General features: G+C 35.7%; 1 protein-coding gene across 12 annotated transcripts in view; it reads left to right on the forward strand.

Moving 5' to 3' along the window:
• LOC149318512 (vesicle transport through interaction with t-SNAREs homolog 1A) overlaps positions 1-18,384 on the forward strand; it is a 300,751-nt gene that overhangs the window by 68,031 nt on the left and 214,336 nt on the right. For 9 of the 12 annotated variants that reach the window (XR_016280048.1, XM_089509918.1, XM_089509908.1 and 6 more), the window contains 3 exons: positions 1,865-1,942; positions 7,560-7,580; positions 12,569-12,653. Coding sequence is in view for 11 of the 12 variants with exons in the window: in XM_089509918.1 (XP_089366044.1) it covers positions 1,865-1,942; positions 7,560-7,580; positions 12,569-12,653 (184 nt within the window). In the remaining variant the exon portion in view is untranslated. The remainder of the gene's footprint in view (positions 1-1,864; positions 1,943-7,559; positions 7,581-12,568; positions 12,654-18,384) is intronic. The other 3 variants (XM_089509913.1, XM_089509907.1, XM_089509909.1) reach the window with 2 other exon arrangements.

Raw genomic sequence — 18,384 nt, forward strand, 5'->3', positions numbered from 1 at the left:
AGGTAATGGGTGGAATAATTGAGCATTGAGATTAGAAAAAAGAGAAAGAAGCTTGCAGCTTATTTGCTGAGTGGAGAGCAGTTTTTGCATTTAACTCCTGGTCTATTTGGTGGTCTGTTTTATAGGTTTACCAGTATTTAGCACTCTTAAAATTACTCAGTGCTGAGATACCAGATTTAAAACTGGCACCCTTATTCACGATATGGTTATATATTTAGGTTCAAATTTGTTCATATGTTTTTAAAATGGGCAGAAAAATACAAAATAGAATGTAACACAACATTTGCCATTAAGTTTGAGAAATAAGAATGAAAGTATATCTGAATGTTCAGAGCAATATTTAGCATTTCAAGTTCACATCCCATCTTCACACTGTAAATATCCAAGTGTATGCATCTAATAAAATCACACAACACCACCTATGCAGAGTGTATCTCCTTTTAAATAGTAAAGTACTGGAGTGAGTGAGACTTTTTAAATGTTTATTATCTGAGTTTAGTTAACAGCTAGTGTTTTGCTGAGTGATGCTCTAATTCTAAGTTTTAATTCTAAGGTGTAATGAGCTTGACTATTCAATGCAGTAGATTGCTAAACTTTTATTTCATATGTTTCCAAAAGCCAGCTAGATATCTTGCATGAAAATCTGTTAAGATTCTTAAGTTTCCTCATAGGAAACGATAGGAAAAGGCGAAAAATAGATTTTAGGGGAGTATCCAAAATGATAACATTTCTTAGATTGTAAGCCTGAGGGCAGGGAACCGTCTAACTAAAAGATTGCATGTACAGCGCTGTGTAAATTTACAGTGCTTTATAAATAAAGGTTAATAATAATAATAATAATAATAATAATAATAATAATATCACTTTAACTGTTTTGGCTCCATCTTATGGACGTCTCTGTTCATGAGAAACTCAAACTTTGTTGCCAAAGGATACTAGTAGCTATAGTGCTAAAGAATTCTAAGTACCTGAACAAAACTATATATCCTGGGCAGAAGAAATGTTCTTTTGTCATAAATCTTTGAATTAAGTTTAAGAAAAAGGAACTGTATCCCTTCCCTCTCAGCAGCAACTTTATGATTATCTTTTGTGTTGATATCAGTTTACTAACTTTCCTTCCCTCACAACTCCCCCCCCCCCCCGAAAGCCAGCCTTTGTTTCCCTGCATGCCTTTTTCTTTTGGGATTGAGTGGTGAATTTTGTTGAAATTAGAGAACTTCTTATCTATAGTTCTGTTCATACAAAATTAGGCCTTTCAGGATTTACCTGTTACTCTTTGATTAAGAGTTTTCATTCAGATATAGGTTGAGCGAAATGTAACATTTCCCCTACTTGTAGTTATGTATACACATAGTTCCATTATTGATATGTATATGGTATATGGTAATTCTTAATTGTGGGAGTTCAAGTACATGCTGTTTAAGTTCATTATCTTTGCAACGTGGTAAAGATCCCAGAACATCAAATAATTTGATACTTTACTTAATATTAGAGTAGCATAAAATGACATAGGATTTCTTGAATGGGGGGAGAAAATTCAGAGAATTTGAATAATAGGGGTTTGGGGAAAGCTTACATTGAACTAAATAGGATGGTCTTTTTCTCTGTGTGCAGTGCTTTACTAATGAATTGTAATTTTAATGTTTCAATAAAATCCTGCTATAATTATTGATGATGTCTGCATTGTATTTGACATCCAGTTAAAATGACTTTGAGAACTTTCTTTAGAAATTTTTAAAAAATCAAATAGCTATCCATTAGAGGGCTCTCGAGGTTTTGAGATTATCAGCCTTGATAGTGATGGCTCCGGAGCTTTGCTTGCTCACACTTTTTTTTTGTGTGTCTTTTCTTTTTTGTTTTACAGAAAAGGTCACGAATTGCCTACAGTGACGAGGTGCGGAATGAGCTCCTAGGGGATGATGGGAATTCCTCGGAGATCCAGGTAGGATGCTAATCAAGAAGCCCTAGTGGGTGGCTGGAGGGTGAAGGAGGTCATTGACACACTGGGCTTCTCAAGCTGCTTCTTAACAGCATTAGTAACAACTCATGTGGAAGTGATACTGTTTAATGCAAAGCCGGGGTCTTAATCAACTTCAAAATGTTTCTTGGAGATCTTACAATTTAACCCTTTACCTTGTGATCACTGTCTGCTATCTTTATTTTTTTTAAAGGAAATCTTTTCTTCTCTTTTTCTTTATTATTTGGTACTTAAGGAATAGCTTGAAACACAGTGTTTGCTGACAAAGCCAAGGTCTTCACCTCAAACACATGTAAAAGGAATAAAAAAATTACATAATGCAGCTTTGATAGGAATGGAGTATAATTAAATCAACACTGGCAGGCAAAACAAATGAAACTGAGCTTTCAGAATCTGACAGTTTTTCTCTGTTTCTGTGTGGGTTGTCTCTCTGAACCAGATTTTCTCTCTTACATAAAACTGCAAATTATGCCCAAAAATACTGACAAGAGCATATGATATTAGTGTTTTAAGGGAGGTGGAAATTGTATATACCTGTTAATTAATCTTCTTGGGTTTGCAGTGTTCATTACATTGTAGCTAATGTTCTCATAGGATTTTTGCATTTATTAAAACAATTATTTTCATGGCTTAGCTGAAACTTTGTAATACAAAGTTTCAGCTAAGGCCTGTATATTCCTGTTCCTGCCTTTATTCCAAAACAAAACTTTGAAAGCTCCCAACATATATTTTGAAGTAATGAGCTGTGACGTTAACAGTCTAATAATAAAGAAGTCTTGTTTCTTTAATATTAAGATGCTTGTTACTTCTTTAATTTTATTGAAATTGTTTGATGTATTATTTGTAAATATAAAATCCCCCCCAACCTGTGTATTATTGATAGAATGAAAGTCTAAACACACTATGGTTTACAGTCTTTATTACAATTAGATCTTTATTAAAATTAGATTATCACAGCCAAGACTATTATATTCTGCAGTGTTGTGACAAAGGTTTCATGTCCATCTTCCAGTGAAATCAATGAGTTTTAAAACATATAACTTTGACTGGATTATGTCTTCTAGCTAATAGCCTATGACAACTCAACATACATATTTAAGGAAATAGAAAATAAGCAGATTGTTTATATCTTCTGCACATTTGAAAAGATTTCATCTGAAAGTAGATATCTATATCAGAAAAAAAAACTTTGTTAGATATTATTGACACAGTTTAACTCACTTTTAAAGAAAGGATCTTTGGATTCTTGAATTCAAATTCTTAAACCTATTTTCAAATTACAGAAGGAACCACCATGGTTCTTGCTTTGAAAGAAAAGTTTGGTTTAAAAATCTTAGTTTAAGTTAGAATGCATTATTTTGATAACTACTCTTACATTTGTTCTTTTGAACAGAATTTTCCTAAATTTATGAAAACTTCTACTTGAAATTTTTACATATGCAACCAAAAGTATATAGAATGTGTGCACTCATGGATTAGAAGAAGCATTGTAATAATAGCTTGAAAGTAATATTCAAGTAATAGTTTGAAATTAACATAGAAAGATACCTTGTTCTGTGACAAATAAATATGTTTTCACTTTCCTCAGACCCTTAATATCCTCTCTCTCTCTCTCTCTCTCTCTCTCTCTCTCTCTCTCTATATATATATATATATATATATATCCTGCACCATTGTACTTTTAAAGCAAGCTGTGCCAATAGTCTTGAGTACTAAAAAGCATAACCCAAGGAGTAAACATGGTATTAATCTCTAACATTGGCCGGCACTTTTTGGGCCTAAAATGAGAAACTCCTGTAGGCTGTAGTATTCAAACAATACATGTGCAATGTCCACATTCATTAACCAGGGACAACATCTTAGGACATCTTGAATGCACTTTAAGAATGCTGAACTGACCAATTTAGTTTTTTGCTTTTCAACAATTGAATCAGGATAAGGCAAAGTGGTAGTAATGAAAAGTGTTGTCTCCCATTTTAATCCCAAAACTTAACACAAATCAATAGATGAAATCAGTCAAATGCAGATGCTGCATAAAAATTGCTGTTGGATGATTTTCTCAAACTAGGAGTATTGACCTCTTAACATCACTTGATAAATATCTGAATAGAGACCAGTTAAAAAAGTTAGATACTTCCAAAGTTAAGCCGCTCTAGAAGCGATGCAGAGATGTAAGCAGGTTTCTGTAATGCTTGCTAGCATGTATGTTGAACCATTTGGTCTTTTTCTGTCCAGTTCTGTTTTAGAAGTATAATGGCACAACTTTATTAAATCTAGTAGTTACACAGAATAAGTCTTCAGGTAGACTGTGATATACTGGAACAACTGGTTGACAAAAGTAAAGATTGTGAAATATTTAAAACTCTATGTTATGGTGTTTTTTTTTTCCTTGAGGAAAAACTGTTGAGTCCTGTTGATAACATTGTACAAGATGGATTGCATGACTTCTTATGTTCCTTAAGGCAACAACAAATGTATGCTATGCACATTAATGTATGTAAACGTTGGATCTCCCTGTCAGACTATGTTGCAATGCTCTGTTCAATATGGAAACAGCGTTGGTAGAGTTATATGTCTATGGGTTTGTTGAAATATATTCTGTGTTTAGTTAAGTAACATCTTGCTTTTAGTCTTCATTAATTTCCTTTGTTAATTGTGTCTGTTAATTTCCTTCCAGTCAAACATAATCAGATGCAGAACATTTTGAAGTGCAAAAGCAGGAGACAAAACTGGATGATGCCTACTTGGGTTGTCTTTGTCCTCAGAAACATACTTTATTTATGCAGGATTTCTAAACAGTTAAATGTTACAACCACACAGCCCAGCCCTGCTTGTTTTTCACTCTGTGTGACCACGTTTATCAGATCCCTTGAGATGTCCAAGCTCTTTGATGCAACAATACAGTGCTAGGTTGTAACTGTAGTTTAATATTTTGTGTGTATTTAACAACATGATGGGTATGATGGGTAGAAAATAAAATGCATACTAGGTCAATAAGTTGTTTGTACTGAAAATAGATATAAATCTATGTTTACAAACCCCAAAATTTGAACTAAAAGTTGTTATTGTTATCCCACTAGATTTTGTGAGATGTGAGAAATATCTTAGTAATTAGGATATTATTTATCTGTATGAGTGTCTAAAATGATAAATTAATTCATCAAGGTAGTATATATCTTACCCACAGAAAACAAACATTTTGTGGTGATATGGTTACCTAATTTTTTTGACAGCGAAGCTCTGATAATATAAGATTTGGACTTGCTGTGCATAAAGTGTGTCAAAACTCCAGAAACAGACCAGGGGGTGAAGTTGGTCAATTTAATTCCCCAAGATCTAAAGAAGGTCGGTATCACTTCATATAGCCCTGGCAGAGCAGATCATTACCAGTCACAAATCTGTTCGTTACATGCCGAGAGTTTATAGCAAAATAAATAGACTGTCATCACAAGTTCAGAAAATTGTGTGTTCGACCCACGATAATGTGTAAAGGGCGTTTAATAGAGTTCAGCATTTATTCGTTATCTGTATGCGGGCAGAGACGGCAGTAGCGTTATCAGCTTCTTGGGGGAAAAATTCGGTAGTTCTCCATGTCACGTGATGTGCCTCACAGACGCGCACACACTCTGCGATGCAGTTTTGATTCTGCTCACAGCAGAAGGCTTAGCCACAAGAGATTCCACTGGTTCAAACCAGCGTAAACCAGCTTCTTTTTTTTTAGTCTACAAAGGAACAGATTACCGCTTGTATCAAATGTGGGGGAGAAGAATCTTTGTTTCAAGAATATGCTGATTATCATAACGTAAAATGGTAGCTGCACATATTTTAATGCTGTTTGCCTGAGTTTGGCATGCTTTCTATATTACATTTTTAAAAATAGAAGTAGTAGAAATTAATCGAGTGTCATCATTGTTGAAAGGAGAAAATCTTTTGTTAATTTAAATGAATATCTTTCAGTCATCATTTAAAAAAGAAAATCTCCCATTACTTAGCTTAGTTGCAAATCCTATGCAGAGCTTAAATTCAGCCATGCAGCACAAACAAGATAGAACATTTTTTGTTTGAGACCTATTGAAAAAACAAATGTGGAGCATTTTAAAACTCTCATTGACTATAGTAGGGTGTCATGCCCCAAATGGTCTCTATTGCAGGAGAGTAGTTTTAAACTTTGGCCCTTAAAGTGTCATAGCCAGCTGAGTATTGGTGACCTGAGCTGGGGGGATTGGGAGGGAAGGGTGATGTGATCAGCTCCCAGATCATCTCTTTTAAAGAGACTTAATGTTTGTCTTTTTTGGAGAAGAAAATGAGAAAAGAAGAGAGTGAACGAAAGAGTGATTGCAAAGTGCTTTAAATTTAAGAACAGGTGGGGTTGGACTGGAAAACGTGTGTGCTTTTAAAAAAATCAAATCCTCGAAAAGCTTCTTTTCTAAAGAACTATTAACTACATCAGCTTCTTTGCTACTGATTAGAAGCACCATCTCTTGATATGTTTGGCAATAGTACATGTCTTAATTTTAGACTGACAAAGTGAGCATAAGTGATGTCTTCTGTGGTTGGGTATTTCATATCCATTAAAAAAAATCCTTTGTTTGCTATCCGAATTTAAAATAAGTTCACAAATGTTCGCATAAATTGACAATGGCCAGTTTAAGAAGTGGCCACCTTAATACCCAAAATAAGATAACATAAGTGAGAAAACCTTTCCCCTTTCTTAGCAGAGAAAAACTTTCTTTCATCACTCTGGTTGTGTTTCTTAGAACGGAGTACGTGTACCTTGTACTTCTGCACAACAGGCTAATATTCTGAGTAAAGAGTATTTCCCTGTATAATTGATTTGATCTGTTGAAAGGAGTCCAGATACTTTAAAATTTATAAAAGTATAGAATTCAAAGAAGCTGAGTGGGAAAACAATGGCTTTTTGAAATAAATTCTATTTAAAAACGCTATCATAAAAATTGTGCTTATTGGTAAACCTGTGGCATTCCAATTTCATAACTGATGTGTTTGTTGGCCATTTATTTTAATTGGTGTGTAGCCAGTTTGCTGTAGTATATTACATTGGTTTACTAATTTTTGACACAAATAAACAGTATGTTCTATAGCCTCTCTCTTATATATACACCCATCTACTTAATAAGATACATGTGTTGGGGGATATAAAAAGGCAGGTGTCAGTACTAAAAATACAAAAACATTCTGAAAACTTGTATATATAAAATCACTTCAGCTGTACAATCTTAGAAGAGAGGAATAGTAAACTTGTTTCCCCCCTTTATATTATAGACTTCTATGAAGTCATTCCCCTTTATTTCATGATGGTGTCTTAGATGTGGTTTAAAAGAGAATTTCACACTATTCTCTTTGTTTAATGTGACAGTGTGAGAAAGTGATCTTTATTCGTTCAAAAAACTCTGCATGTAGTCTATGTTTAGGTTCTTTTAATGTGTTTGTCTGTGATTTTTAAATGCTAAACATGTAAACAGATAAATTGTCAATGTTAATTCTGTATCCTGTCACACAACTGATCTTTCTTTCCTGCCATTTCTTTCCTTTTTATCTTTTTTGTGCGTTCATGTTGCAGTTGATAAAATTACGTGAAGAGGTGAGTACTTCCTTGCTTTCTGTTGTCTGGCTTTTCCTTTAAAGCTAGTTTTCCAAATCTGAAGTAGATCTTTTTGGTCATTGTTGCAGGGAAACCTGCACAAAGCAAAAAAGAAAAAATATATATTGATTACATTGCTTCAAAATGCTCTAGCACTCTTTCTTTTTTTTTTCTTAATAACTATACACTTACATGGGAATCCCTAGATCAAACCTTTAAAATTAACATTCTTTGATAGCACAGAGAAAGGGGGTAATTTAAAGGCACTGGGGGAAAAAAGAAGGAAAACTACTATTTGATCTCTATTAGAATACCATGATCTAATCAGATCCTGTAATGATATCTGCATCACACAATCTTTGATGGAGTAAATACCTTTATATCCCAACTATATTAGAGAAGATGCTTTGCTAGTGGGGGGGAAAACCCTTTGCTTGAAGTAAGGATACTAGCAAAGCATCATTGTGTAGATGTACTGGCATACAAAACAGTATGAAAATATTGCATGCACGTTGGAAACAGAATACAGGTAAATGTGTGCTCTCAGATGTGCCCCCATTATTTATTATTTATTTCTGCTTATGCTGTAGAGAATGCAGATTAGACTCCCTCTTCCCTGCACATTAGGAAATGACCTAGAGTGGAAGGAGGACTTCTGAAGCTCATATAAAAGAACCCAGTGGTCGCTTCCTAACATTCTCTAGTATGTTATTGATAGTCTTACCCTATAATTTGACACTAATATTTTTGGTTTTAAAATTGAATTTTTACACTTAGAGATTTTTTTTATAGTACAAGTTGCTAGGGAACTGGTGTTCTGAAGCGGTTGCATAGTGACATATAAGGGTTGCTTCCAAAAAAGAAGCAGAAGCTAGAAAGTATACATGCATATTCTTGAATTTGATACATGACATTGGATATAGCCTGTACTTGTTTAATTCATAAAAGGGATGAGACACAGTGTATTTTTGAGGGATGATGAACATACTTTGGAAGAACTTGGACCAAATGAAATACAGGGCTGTTCTTGGTTTGTTGATTTCCTTGCAATGTTAAGATGACTGATCAATCGTGCACTGTTAATTCCCGATGCCTATGCAAGTTGTAATGTATTGGTTTGATGTGATGAAAGAAGTAACTTTTTCACATCAAAACAATATAAAAGTGCAACCGAGCAGATAACATTCTTGAGCCTTATTCCAACTTCTTATTTTCATTGTAGCATTATCAATGTAAACAATGCTTTACAGAATAACATAAGCAAAAGACATACACCCACTCTGTGGAGCATAGAGTTTATTTTTCATGGGAAGGAGGAAACAAAAAGGCAGATGCACAATTGAACAGAAAGGAAGGGAAGGTTACTAGTGATAGGTAAATGTTGCTGATCATATATTTGGCTTTATTTCAGTTTTGTAATGGGTCACAGAGATGAATATAATCATCTAATCCATATACCAATGTCACCTTTGGCTGCAAACTTTTTCATACTTACTTGGGAGTCAGTCTGGTTGCACTCAGTGGAGATTACATTTGAGTAAGACATGCATAGGCTTGCACTGTTAGACATCTATTGTTTAAAAAAAATGTGGCAAGCAAGAATGGTAGTCTTGATATTTTTACTGTGTCATTTCATACATTCTTTTCCTGAACTCTGTCAGAAAGCTAAACCTTATCATGATTCCCTGTATGCAGACCTTCTGTGTTGTTGTATATTTGTAGAAAGATGCAGCAAAAGCACTCTTGGCAACAAATTCATTGAGCTTTCTGAACTTTACTCATCAATGTATTTTGGAATATAATGTTTCCATTATATTTTAGAATATGTAGTGCAAGCTTATTAATAAAGTGGCTAATTAAATATTGGTGTTAAAACATAATAGAAATTTGAAAGTGAAACAACTTAATCTCTGGACTTTTCTTTCTCCCCCCACCCCCCTTTGTATTTTAAAAATGTCCACTAAGTGTATATATGGGGGCTGCTTTTCTTGCTGTTTGCTTACTTTGCATGTCCTGTCATTTATCTTTCTTTTTTTTTTTTCTTTTTTTTTGCTAGATATTATTTGGGGAGCATATGAAATGTGTGGCTAATAAAGGGATTGAAAGTCAAGATCAAAGAATAGAATGTGAAGTGCAGTGTAAGCTTCACTACTGCAATTTTTAGTTACCATATTAGCTGTGGGATAAGCTGTAAAGGGAGTGGTATTTATATAGAGTGTAAAATGCACATTAAAGCTCAAATGACGGCTAGTGCAGTGATTCACACAAGGTTCTAAACTAGTCAAATAGTAAGACATCAAGGCTTTCCCAATTACAGTTCTCCTAAGGAGGTATGATCTTAAAAGCAATTGTGATTTTTACCATACTGTTTGTTAATAAAATATACAGTTCCTCTCATTACAAGGCTTTATTCCAGCACAGATGCCTTACACAGAATTCTATGGAGGCTGTGCTGCTCTGTTTTCTTTTAGTTTCTGCAAACTCAGTTTGAATCCAGCCCACATGGAACGACTAAATCTCTAGCTATAGCCTGCCACTTTGCAAAACTTCCTCAAGTAACTCCACAGAGAAGCTCTTTGTGAAGCTGAAAGACAGCCTGATCCACCTCACACTACTTTGTATACAAAAGACAGGGGACAGTGTGGGAGAATGGATTTGGTGAGGGGTGGGGAAAGAGTTTAAAGCACCCAACTCTGATGTTAGGTCATTGCTTTTCATGACCAAAATAATAGTATTTTTCCAAAACCAAAAAGTAAATAATACAAACCACTTACTGGGGAAGGGGGAGAGAAAAGACTCTGAAATAAGTATGAGGCAGCATAATATAATTAGATCCTGTGCTCTAGGGAAGAAGAGCGTCTGATTGCTAACAGGAAAACTAAGCTGAATTTAGGTGTTCTATGAGGGTTTCTAAAGTCAGTTTTGTCAGTTTTATTCTGCATGTCTGTCCCCTATACCACCTGGCTGTGCTTTTGTAACCCAGAATAAAACCTTAAAAGAACAAAAGACAGAACATTGTAGAGAAAAAATTGTGCAACTGAAGTGGCAAGGTTTAACAGGACAATTATTTACTTTTGAGTGCACACAATTCATAAATTTTAACTCACGGGGTGTTTTTCCCCTCTCTTGACCATGCAGTCTTTGTCTTTACTTAGGGAAGTGCTTTCAATGTTTACTATCATATCCTTTTATACAAATTGAAATGATCAGACTAATCTAGTTATTTTTAAAATTCATATGTATTAAAACATTTGAAATGGCCATATTTTCATGTACTTTGTACCCTGCTTTGGAATTTAACATTTATGAAGACATAGAGTCCTACAATACAGGGATTGTGTTGCTATACAGTGCTTTTTGAAATTATTTAGTAATCCTGATAATATTAAACTCCCTGGTATTAAAGAAACTGGCATTAAAATAGCTTGGTATTAGAATTATAGCTGTTGCCATAATTTTATAGCATATGCTGCAATCTGTATCATAAAATGTTATTAAATGTCTGTGTTTCTGTCTTCTTTCTCCTCTGTCTTTGTGCTTGGACTGTCCACACACACACACACACACACACACACACACACACCCTTCCAAATGTAGAAGGAATTTTTTTTTTGGCAATTTACTCTTAACCTATCCACTGTGTATTAGACAACTCTATTAATTATTATAGACTGTTATTGCAGCTTTCCTGACCTTCACATTGGGTTCTATCTGTGCTGATCTAAATGCATTGTTTTAATGATTTCTGTAAAAAAAAAAAAAATTCAAGGAAAGCTTTGATGTGGCTTTAGCTGCCTCCATCGTCTGGCCGCATCTCAGAGATGTGTCACCTGTGCCGGGAGGGAATAGGGAAATCACGTTTTGAATGGTAATGATAACATACTAATCACTTCCTTTCTTTGAAGATAGAAGCGAGATATTCTGTCAGCATCCCTGGCTGCTAGAGCTTGGAGGCACTGGTCTAGGTGTATTAGCTTAAGTGTGCATGTCAATACAGCTTGCATCTCCCAAGATCCATAGGGGCTCATTAGAGCAAGGTAGATCATTTCAGCAGACAGTCACTCAGATAATATGGATGGCACCTACTTTTTAATATTATTATTAGAAAGCATTTCTTCAATTTTTAAATGACATCTGTCAACAAGTCAAAGTTCTAGGAATTGTTTTGTGACATATATCCAACCTGGCTTTTTTTTTCCAGAGTGAAGGAGAAGCAGTTGGAACATGTGTGCTTGTTTTGAATTTGTGTATTTTGATAGCTTGATTGGAAATAAATGTTCCATATTTCTAAGGTAATACACACACACACATTTTAAGAAGGTAGTGCCTAACATTAGTTCAATCCATTTACCTGATCCTTCTTGCTGATTATACTAGACAGAATTCTGTATTTTTAAAACTCAGCAGGAGTGTTTGATTATTCAAACACCTAAAATCATAGATCTGTATTGAATCATTCTTTTGTTCTTTGTTTACTTATTAAGAGATCTTGTTTACAATTTGGGCGCAACAGATTTATGCATAAATACATTGCTGAAAATATAAATGTTAAAATCACAGCCTGCAGAAGCTGGTATGTGCTTCACAAAATTATTCTGCAGAAATAACTATGCTCACTTATGTCTAAGTTACGTGACCTGTCTAATAAAACACATTTTATATATTGTTTCTGGTATTCTCATGGTATTATATTTGTTGTGTTGCTTATATACCATTATATACCATGGGTGGGTTGTGTTTTGTGTTTTTTAAAGTAATAATTTTTTTTAAAAAACCATATATGTTTCATTATCGAAGTGAAATACCTGGCACAAACAATTATGAATGCTCATTTTTATAGCTCCCTCCTAGCAATGCTTTCCAATAGTTTTCCTGCATTTTATTAAAATAAAAAATTAAGAAAAGTTAATATCTATGTGGCATGGCATGGGGAGAGAGGAAGAATTGTAGATGGACGCCTGATTTTTCTTTCCCGTTTTCTTTTTCAGAGGGCACATCTGCTCGATAACACAGAGAGGCTGGAAAGGTCATCTCGGAGACTAGAGGCTGGATACCAAATAGCAGTGGAAACTGGTAAGAATTCTGAGAGTGAGCAAATTGTCTTGCTTATGCACAGCAGTCTTCACAACACATGACATTTCAGGGAAACTTCAAAGGCGAAGGAGAGACAGCAGCCCGAGATGTGGTTTACATATTGGGGAGACAATTGGGAGCTTATTTGCGCTTATCTTTTTTCAAGTTAAAAGGCATGACATCTACTGAAAACAGTTCCTGAGGTTTAAAAGTATACATCTGAAAAGAGATGGAATACTTTGTCTAAATTCTACATTTGTCTTAATATGCAGTTACATGTTGTCAGTTTACCCACCCGCAATGATTGGTAGCACACAGACTGTAGATTTAACTTTTTGTGTGTTTTTAGCTTGAAGTTGTATACATGTAATGAACATTTTAATAAATGTGTAATTAATCAAAGACATACAATGAATTTTATAAGTTTACCTGTTTAACATTTTATGTAACCAGTGCTTCCAGTGATCTTACGTAACTACTGTTTTAATGCAGTGGAACTAGCAAGGCAGTCAGATGTGACTGCTGACATACTAGTAAGTAATTGAGGGATGAGTTAAGTCCTAAAACGATTAATTACTTTTGATAACTCCTCAGTTATGTGGGCAGTGTGTTTAATACTGCTGTTAACTTGCAAATGTTTGAATCTTTTTAAATGAGGCAGCTTACCCAAAACCTGGCAGAACTTCAAGTATTGTGCTTATTGTATATTTACAGTATACTAAATTCTGGGTTGCAAAAGGCAGTTTTTCTTTCTTATTTCCAAGCTAGACCCAGGCATGTTGGTAACATAAATGGACCAGACAAACCCTTGTAATGCCTTCCAGACATGGTGAATAGATTGGTTTTATTCTATCCCAGGTGGGGTAGAATCTCACTGTAAGGATCTACATTAACCATGGTACTGTATTCCCTCCCCCCATTACACATCTAGTGCCTGATTACTATGTACCATGACAGCAATTCATTCTATTTTCTTATTACTTAAAAAAAAATCACACAAGATGTTGGACAACTTAAAAGGCTTTGCTTGTATGCATGCGTGCACACATGTGCATGACACACCATCTTGCTTTTATTCTCTCGGAATATTTCTTGCTTGTATTCTTTACCACATACATGACTCATGTTTAATTCCTTTTAAAATTTCTTGTGAAATTACCTGTAGCCAAACTGTAGCCAGGGACCTGAACATAATAAAGTCCTATAATTACATATGGTTTGGATCCAGAATAATTTTCCAGTTGTGAAGAGATATGTGTGCACTGTCCTTTAGTGTTACTGCTTATATAACTATTGCATTCACTGCAACTGTGCCTCTAGCATCACATTAGAACTGGACTGTGGTCATCTTTGGCTGAGTACCTTTGCTTTCACAAAACTGAAACAGTGCATAATGTTAAAAGTTTATAGTGCTTTTCTCCTATGGGATAACAGCTGTTTTGACACTTGCTGAGACTCACTTATGAAGCCCAGATATGCACAGTTAGATTCAAACTTAGATTCTGTCCAACAATGTCCATTAGCAGAATGGACAGTACTAGTGGTACAGATGACCCTTTTCTCTTGGACATCCTCTAAATCTGTTATTGGGGGTTGAGTTATTCTTGAGAAGATTTAGAGGGGCAGAGTGTACAAAGGTGAGGAGATGTCACCTTACACAAGCAGATGTTGGATGTCACCCTCTGTTCTTTTCACAATATAATTCTGTTGCGGTTTAGATTGTGCATTGGGAGTGGTGAGAACCATTTCCTGCATAATGACTAGCTCTTGAAAAGGTTGGAACTTTCTTTCTAGTCTGTGTTGTATATCATGCTACATATACTTCAGTTAATCCTGAGGCTGTTCCAAAATAACAATTTTCATATGCAGGATCATATAGAATTCTTTGTCTGGATGTTTTTGCATAACTGGAAAACAGTGATTAACTGGGAATCATTGTCAATTTACATGAGTATCTTTGATGGTGGTACAGTCAGGGCTGAAGCAAGTAAACAAGATGTGAAATGGGGCTTATGATTGAGAAAGGATAAAAAGATAAGGCTAGTTTGTGGCAGATGGCAAATAGGGGAAATGCAACATTTGTTGTGGTTGCTCCATGCCTTCAAGTTATTGCCAATTTATGGTGACCCTAAGGTGAATTTATAATGACCCTATCTTGGGGTTTTCTTGGCAAGATTTGTTCAGAGGAGGTTTGTCTTTGCCTTCCCCTGAAGCTGAGAGCATGTGCCTTGCCCAAGTTCATCCAGTGGGTTTCATGGCCAAGAGGGGAATTGAATCCAGGTCTTCAAAATAGCCCATATAGATTAGAAAGCTAGGCCAAAGCTAACAAACTGAGTTTCAACAGGAAGAAATGTAAAGTACTGAACTTAGGCAGAAAAAAAATGAAATGCACAGATATAGGATGGGAGACACCTGGCTTACAACAGTATATGTGAAAGGATTCTAGGAGTCCTAGTACACCACAAGTTGAACTTGAGTCAACAGTGTGATGCACAGCCATAAAAGTGAATGCGATTCTGGACTGTATCAAATGGAAGAATTGTATCTAGACAGAAGTAATAATACCATTCTATTCTGCTTTGGTCAGGCCTAACCTAGAATACTGTGTCCAGTTCTGGGACCACAATTCAAAAAGGAGATGTGGATGAAAGGGGTTAAATATACGGTGTCACAAAATATTAGAGAGAACTACTACAAGACGTATCGGAGGTGGTATTTGATACCTGATAAATTATCGAGAATTTATAAGGCAAAGGACAATAAGTGCTGGAAATGCAGAGGAACCTGGAACTTTCTATCACTGTTGCTGGTCTTGTAAGGTAGTAAGAAAATATTGGGCCACAGTAAATGATACAACAGGGAAAATGCTACATATCAAGCTATACATGGTACCGGAAATGTATCTCCTAGGAGTGTTCAAAAGCAAATTAGAGAAAGAATATGGAATTTTAATTTTTTATTTAGTCCCGTTGGTGAGAATAACACTAGTACACAAATAGAGAACAGGATCTATGCCCAGTCAAGAGGAATGGTTACTTAAGTTATATGATATAACTGAAATGGAAACGCTAATGCAAATAGTTAAAACTAAGTCTTTAGATAATTTTGATATGGAATGGTCTATGGTATTCAATTTTTTGAAGGAGAAATGAGGGATAATAGCACCAGACACCCAAAATATCTAAGTGATTTATATGGATGGGGCAGAACAATGGAAGAAAGGGAATGATAGATAATGAATACTGAGGTGTTTGGACATAAGCACAAATAATGAGTCAAATTTAGAATATTTAAAAAAAGTCAAAGGATAATTGAAATACTAGCGCTTAAAGGAAGAACGTTAGAACAAATGGTAGATATGTATGTTTGAGGCTGAAGGTAAAGTATGTTGTGGAGGGTAAGAGTATGTAGAGAAGGAGAAGGAGAATGTGGGGGAAGGGTTTGAAGAGAAGGAGAATGTGAAGAAGTAGAAGGGAGGGTAAAGAAAGAAGAAAACGTAGAAAGGTAAAACAATGAATTTAAATAAGAAAGAGTGAAGAAAATAAGAAGATAGTACAGGGGAATGGAAGGAAGGAGATATGAAGATAGAAGACTAATGATGGAATACAAGTCGAGTTCACTGGAAGATTAATTAGTAAGTAATGTTAGTTAGAATAGAGTTAGAGTAATAGGAAACAATTATTGTATGTTTAACGAATGCTTATGGGATGTTTAAAGAAATGCTGATTATATTTATGGTGATGTGTGATTGACAATATTTTAATTGTTCAGTAAAAATTAAAATGCAAAAAGGATGTTGACAAGCTGGAGTGTGTCAAGAATAGGGTGACCAAATAGTGAAAGGTCTGGAAACCATGCCCTATGAGGAGCAACTTGGGGAGCTGGGTATATTTAGCCTGGAGAAGAGAAGGCTAAGAAGTGCTATGATAGCCCTGTTTACATATTTGTAAGGATATCGTACTGAAGATGGAGAAAGTTTGCTTTCTGCAGCTTCAGAGAATAGGATCTGGAGCAAGGGATTCAAACTAAAGGAAAAGGGTACTTGGAGGACCGCCTCTCCCCATATAATCCGCCCTGCACTCTCAGGTCGGCCGGGAAGCAATTGCTGAGAGTTCCAGCTACGAAATACTCTGTGACTGCACAAAGGGCATTTTCCAGCTCGGCCCCGCAGCTCTGGAACTCCCTTCCCGGTGAGCTCCACTTGGTCACCTCCCTTGACTCATTCAGGAAGAGGCTAAAAACCTTCCTCTTCCAACAGGCTTTCCCCCAGACAATGTAACATCTGCTCTCTCCCTGATGTATTGTTGCACCTGCACTTTATGCTAGCCACTGTTGTGCTTTTAATTTTGTAATTTTTTATCCTGTTTTTAACTTGTTTTATTGCATTGTTTGCGCTTTTATATATGAATACTGTTGTAAAATTTGTACACTGTTGTACTTGCTGTAAGCCGCTTTGATCTGCAAAGGAAAAGCAGGATACAAATAAACAGTTTATTTAACTGTCTGGTTAAAAATAATAATAAATGTAAGCCGCCCTGATAGCCATTAGGGCTGAAGGGCGGGATATAAATACCTAAATAAATAAATAAATAATAAAATATTATTATTAAAAGCGATTCTACTTCAACATTAGGAAGAGTTTCCTGTCAGTAAGATCTGTTTGACAGTTGAATACTCTGCCGTGGAGAGTGCTCTTTTTCTTTGGCAATTTTTAAGCAGAGGCTGGATGACCATTTGTCAGGGTTGTTTTGATTCTGTATTCCTGCATGTCAAGGGGTTGGATTAGATGGTGCATAAGGTCTCTTCCAACTTTATGATTCTATGATTCCAGAGTCGTAGCCCAGCACTCAAACTGCTGTGCTATGCTGGCTAGATAAAAACTTAATAGAGATAGTCAGGCAGGAGGAAGAACTGAATATGATTTTGGGAAGGAGTGAATGATTAAATAGTTCAGGAGTTAATGCTTGATCTAGTTGTATATTAATTAACTTTGACTTGTTTATTCCTTTTTGCACTATGTCTGGCTGTTCCTGATAGGTTTTTATAGAGAGTATAGTCACGCTTACCACACATCCACTGGTCCATACAGAGATCATCTTGAGGCCCAAGTACCCAATTCAGGGGGAAATCTGGAGGAGAAGAGAGGCAAATTGAGTGGCAGAAACTCAAAGGGTTGGAACTGCTGGGCCAGTCTGGAGAGGAGATTAATCACAGTAGGTCCAGAGCCTGATAGCTCAGGTATCAGGGTCAGCCCAAGATAACTCTGCTGCCCAAAACAATGGTCAAGATGTTGCCCTTTTTCCTTCTGTGTACTTAACCTGACTGAATAGCAGTTGACCCTCAACACTACCAATGGAGAAGTATTCTCTACCCCACCTGGGGCAATGAGCTGGTTTATTGGTTCAGGAAAGGATTAGGCGTAGACCAAGGGGGCATGAAAATTGGAGAAAAGAACATTGATGATGATGATGATGATGATGATGATGATGATGATGATGATGATGATGATTTTATTTATATTGCCCTGCCTCTCCCTACGGATCGAGGCGGGGTTACAACCTGATAAAAACATAAAATACGATAATAAAATCCAACAGTTCCATTAAATACATCAGTGGTTGTTTACAAAGAGTCTTCTCTGAGGGGAATGTCCTAATCAAGCTCAGGAGGGTAGGGTCGCCGGAAGAGCTCCGTCTTGACTGCCTTCTTAAAGGCGTCCAAGGTAGTGATA

The sequence above is a fragment of the Sceloporus occidentalis genome, unplaced genomic scaffold (genome assembly GCF_023333645.1).
Source record: "Sceloporus occidentalis isolate IW3139 unplaced genomic scaffold, rSceOcc1.0.p SCAF_2, whole genome shotgun sequence".
In the NCBI taxonomy this organism is placed as follows: domain Eukaryota; kingdom Metazoa; phylum Chordata; class Lepidosauria; order Squamata; family Phrynosomatidae; genus Sceloporus; species Sceloporus occidentalis.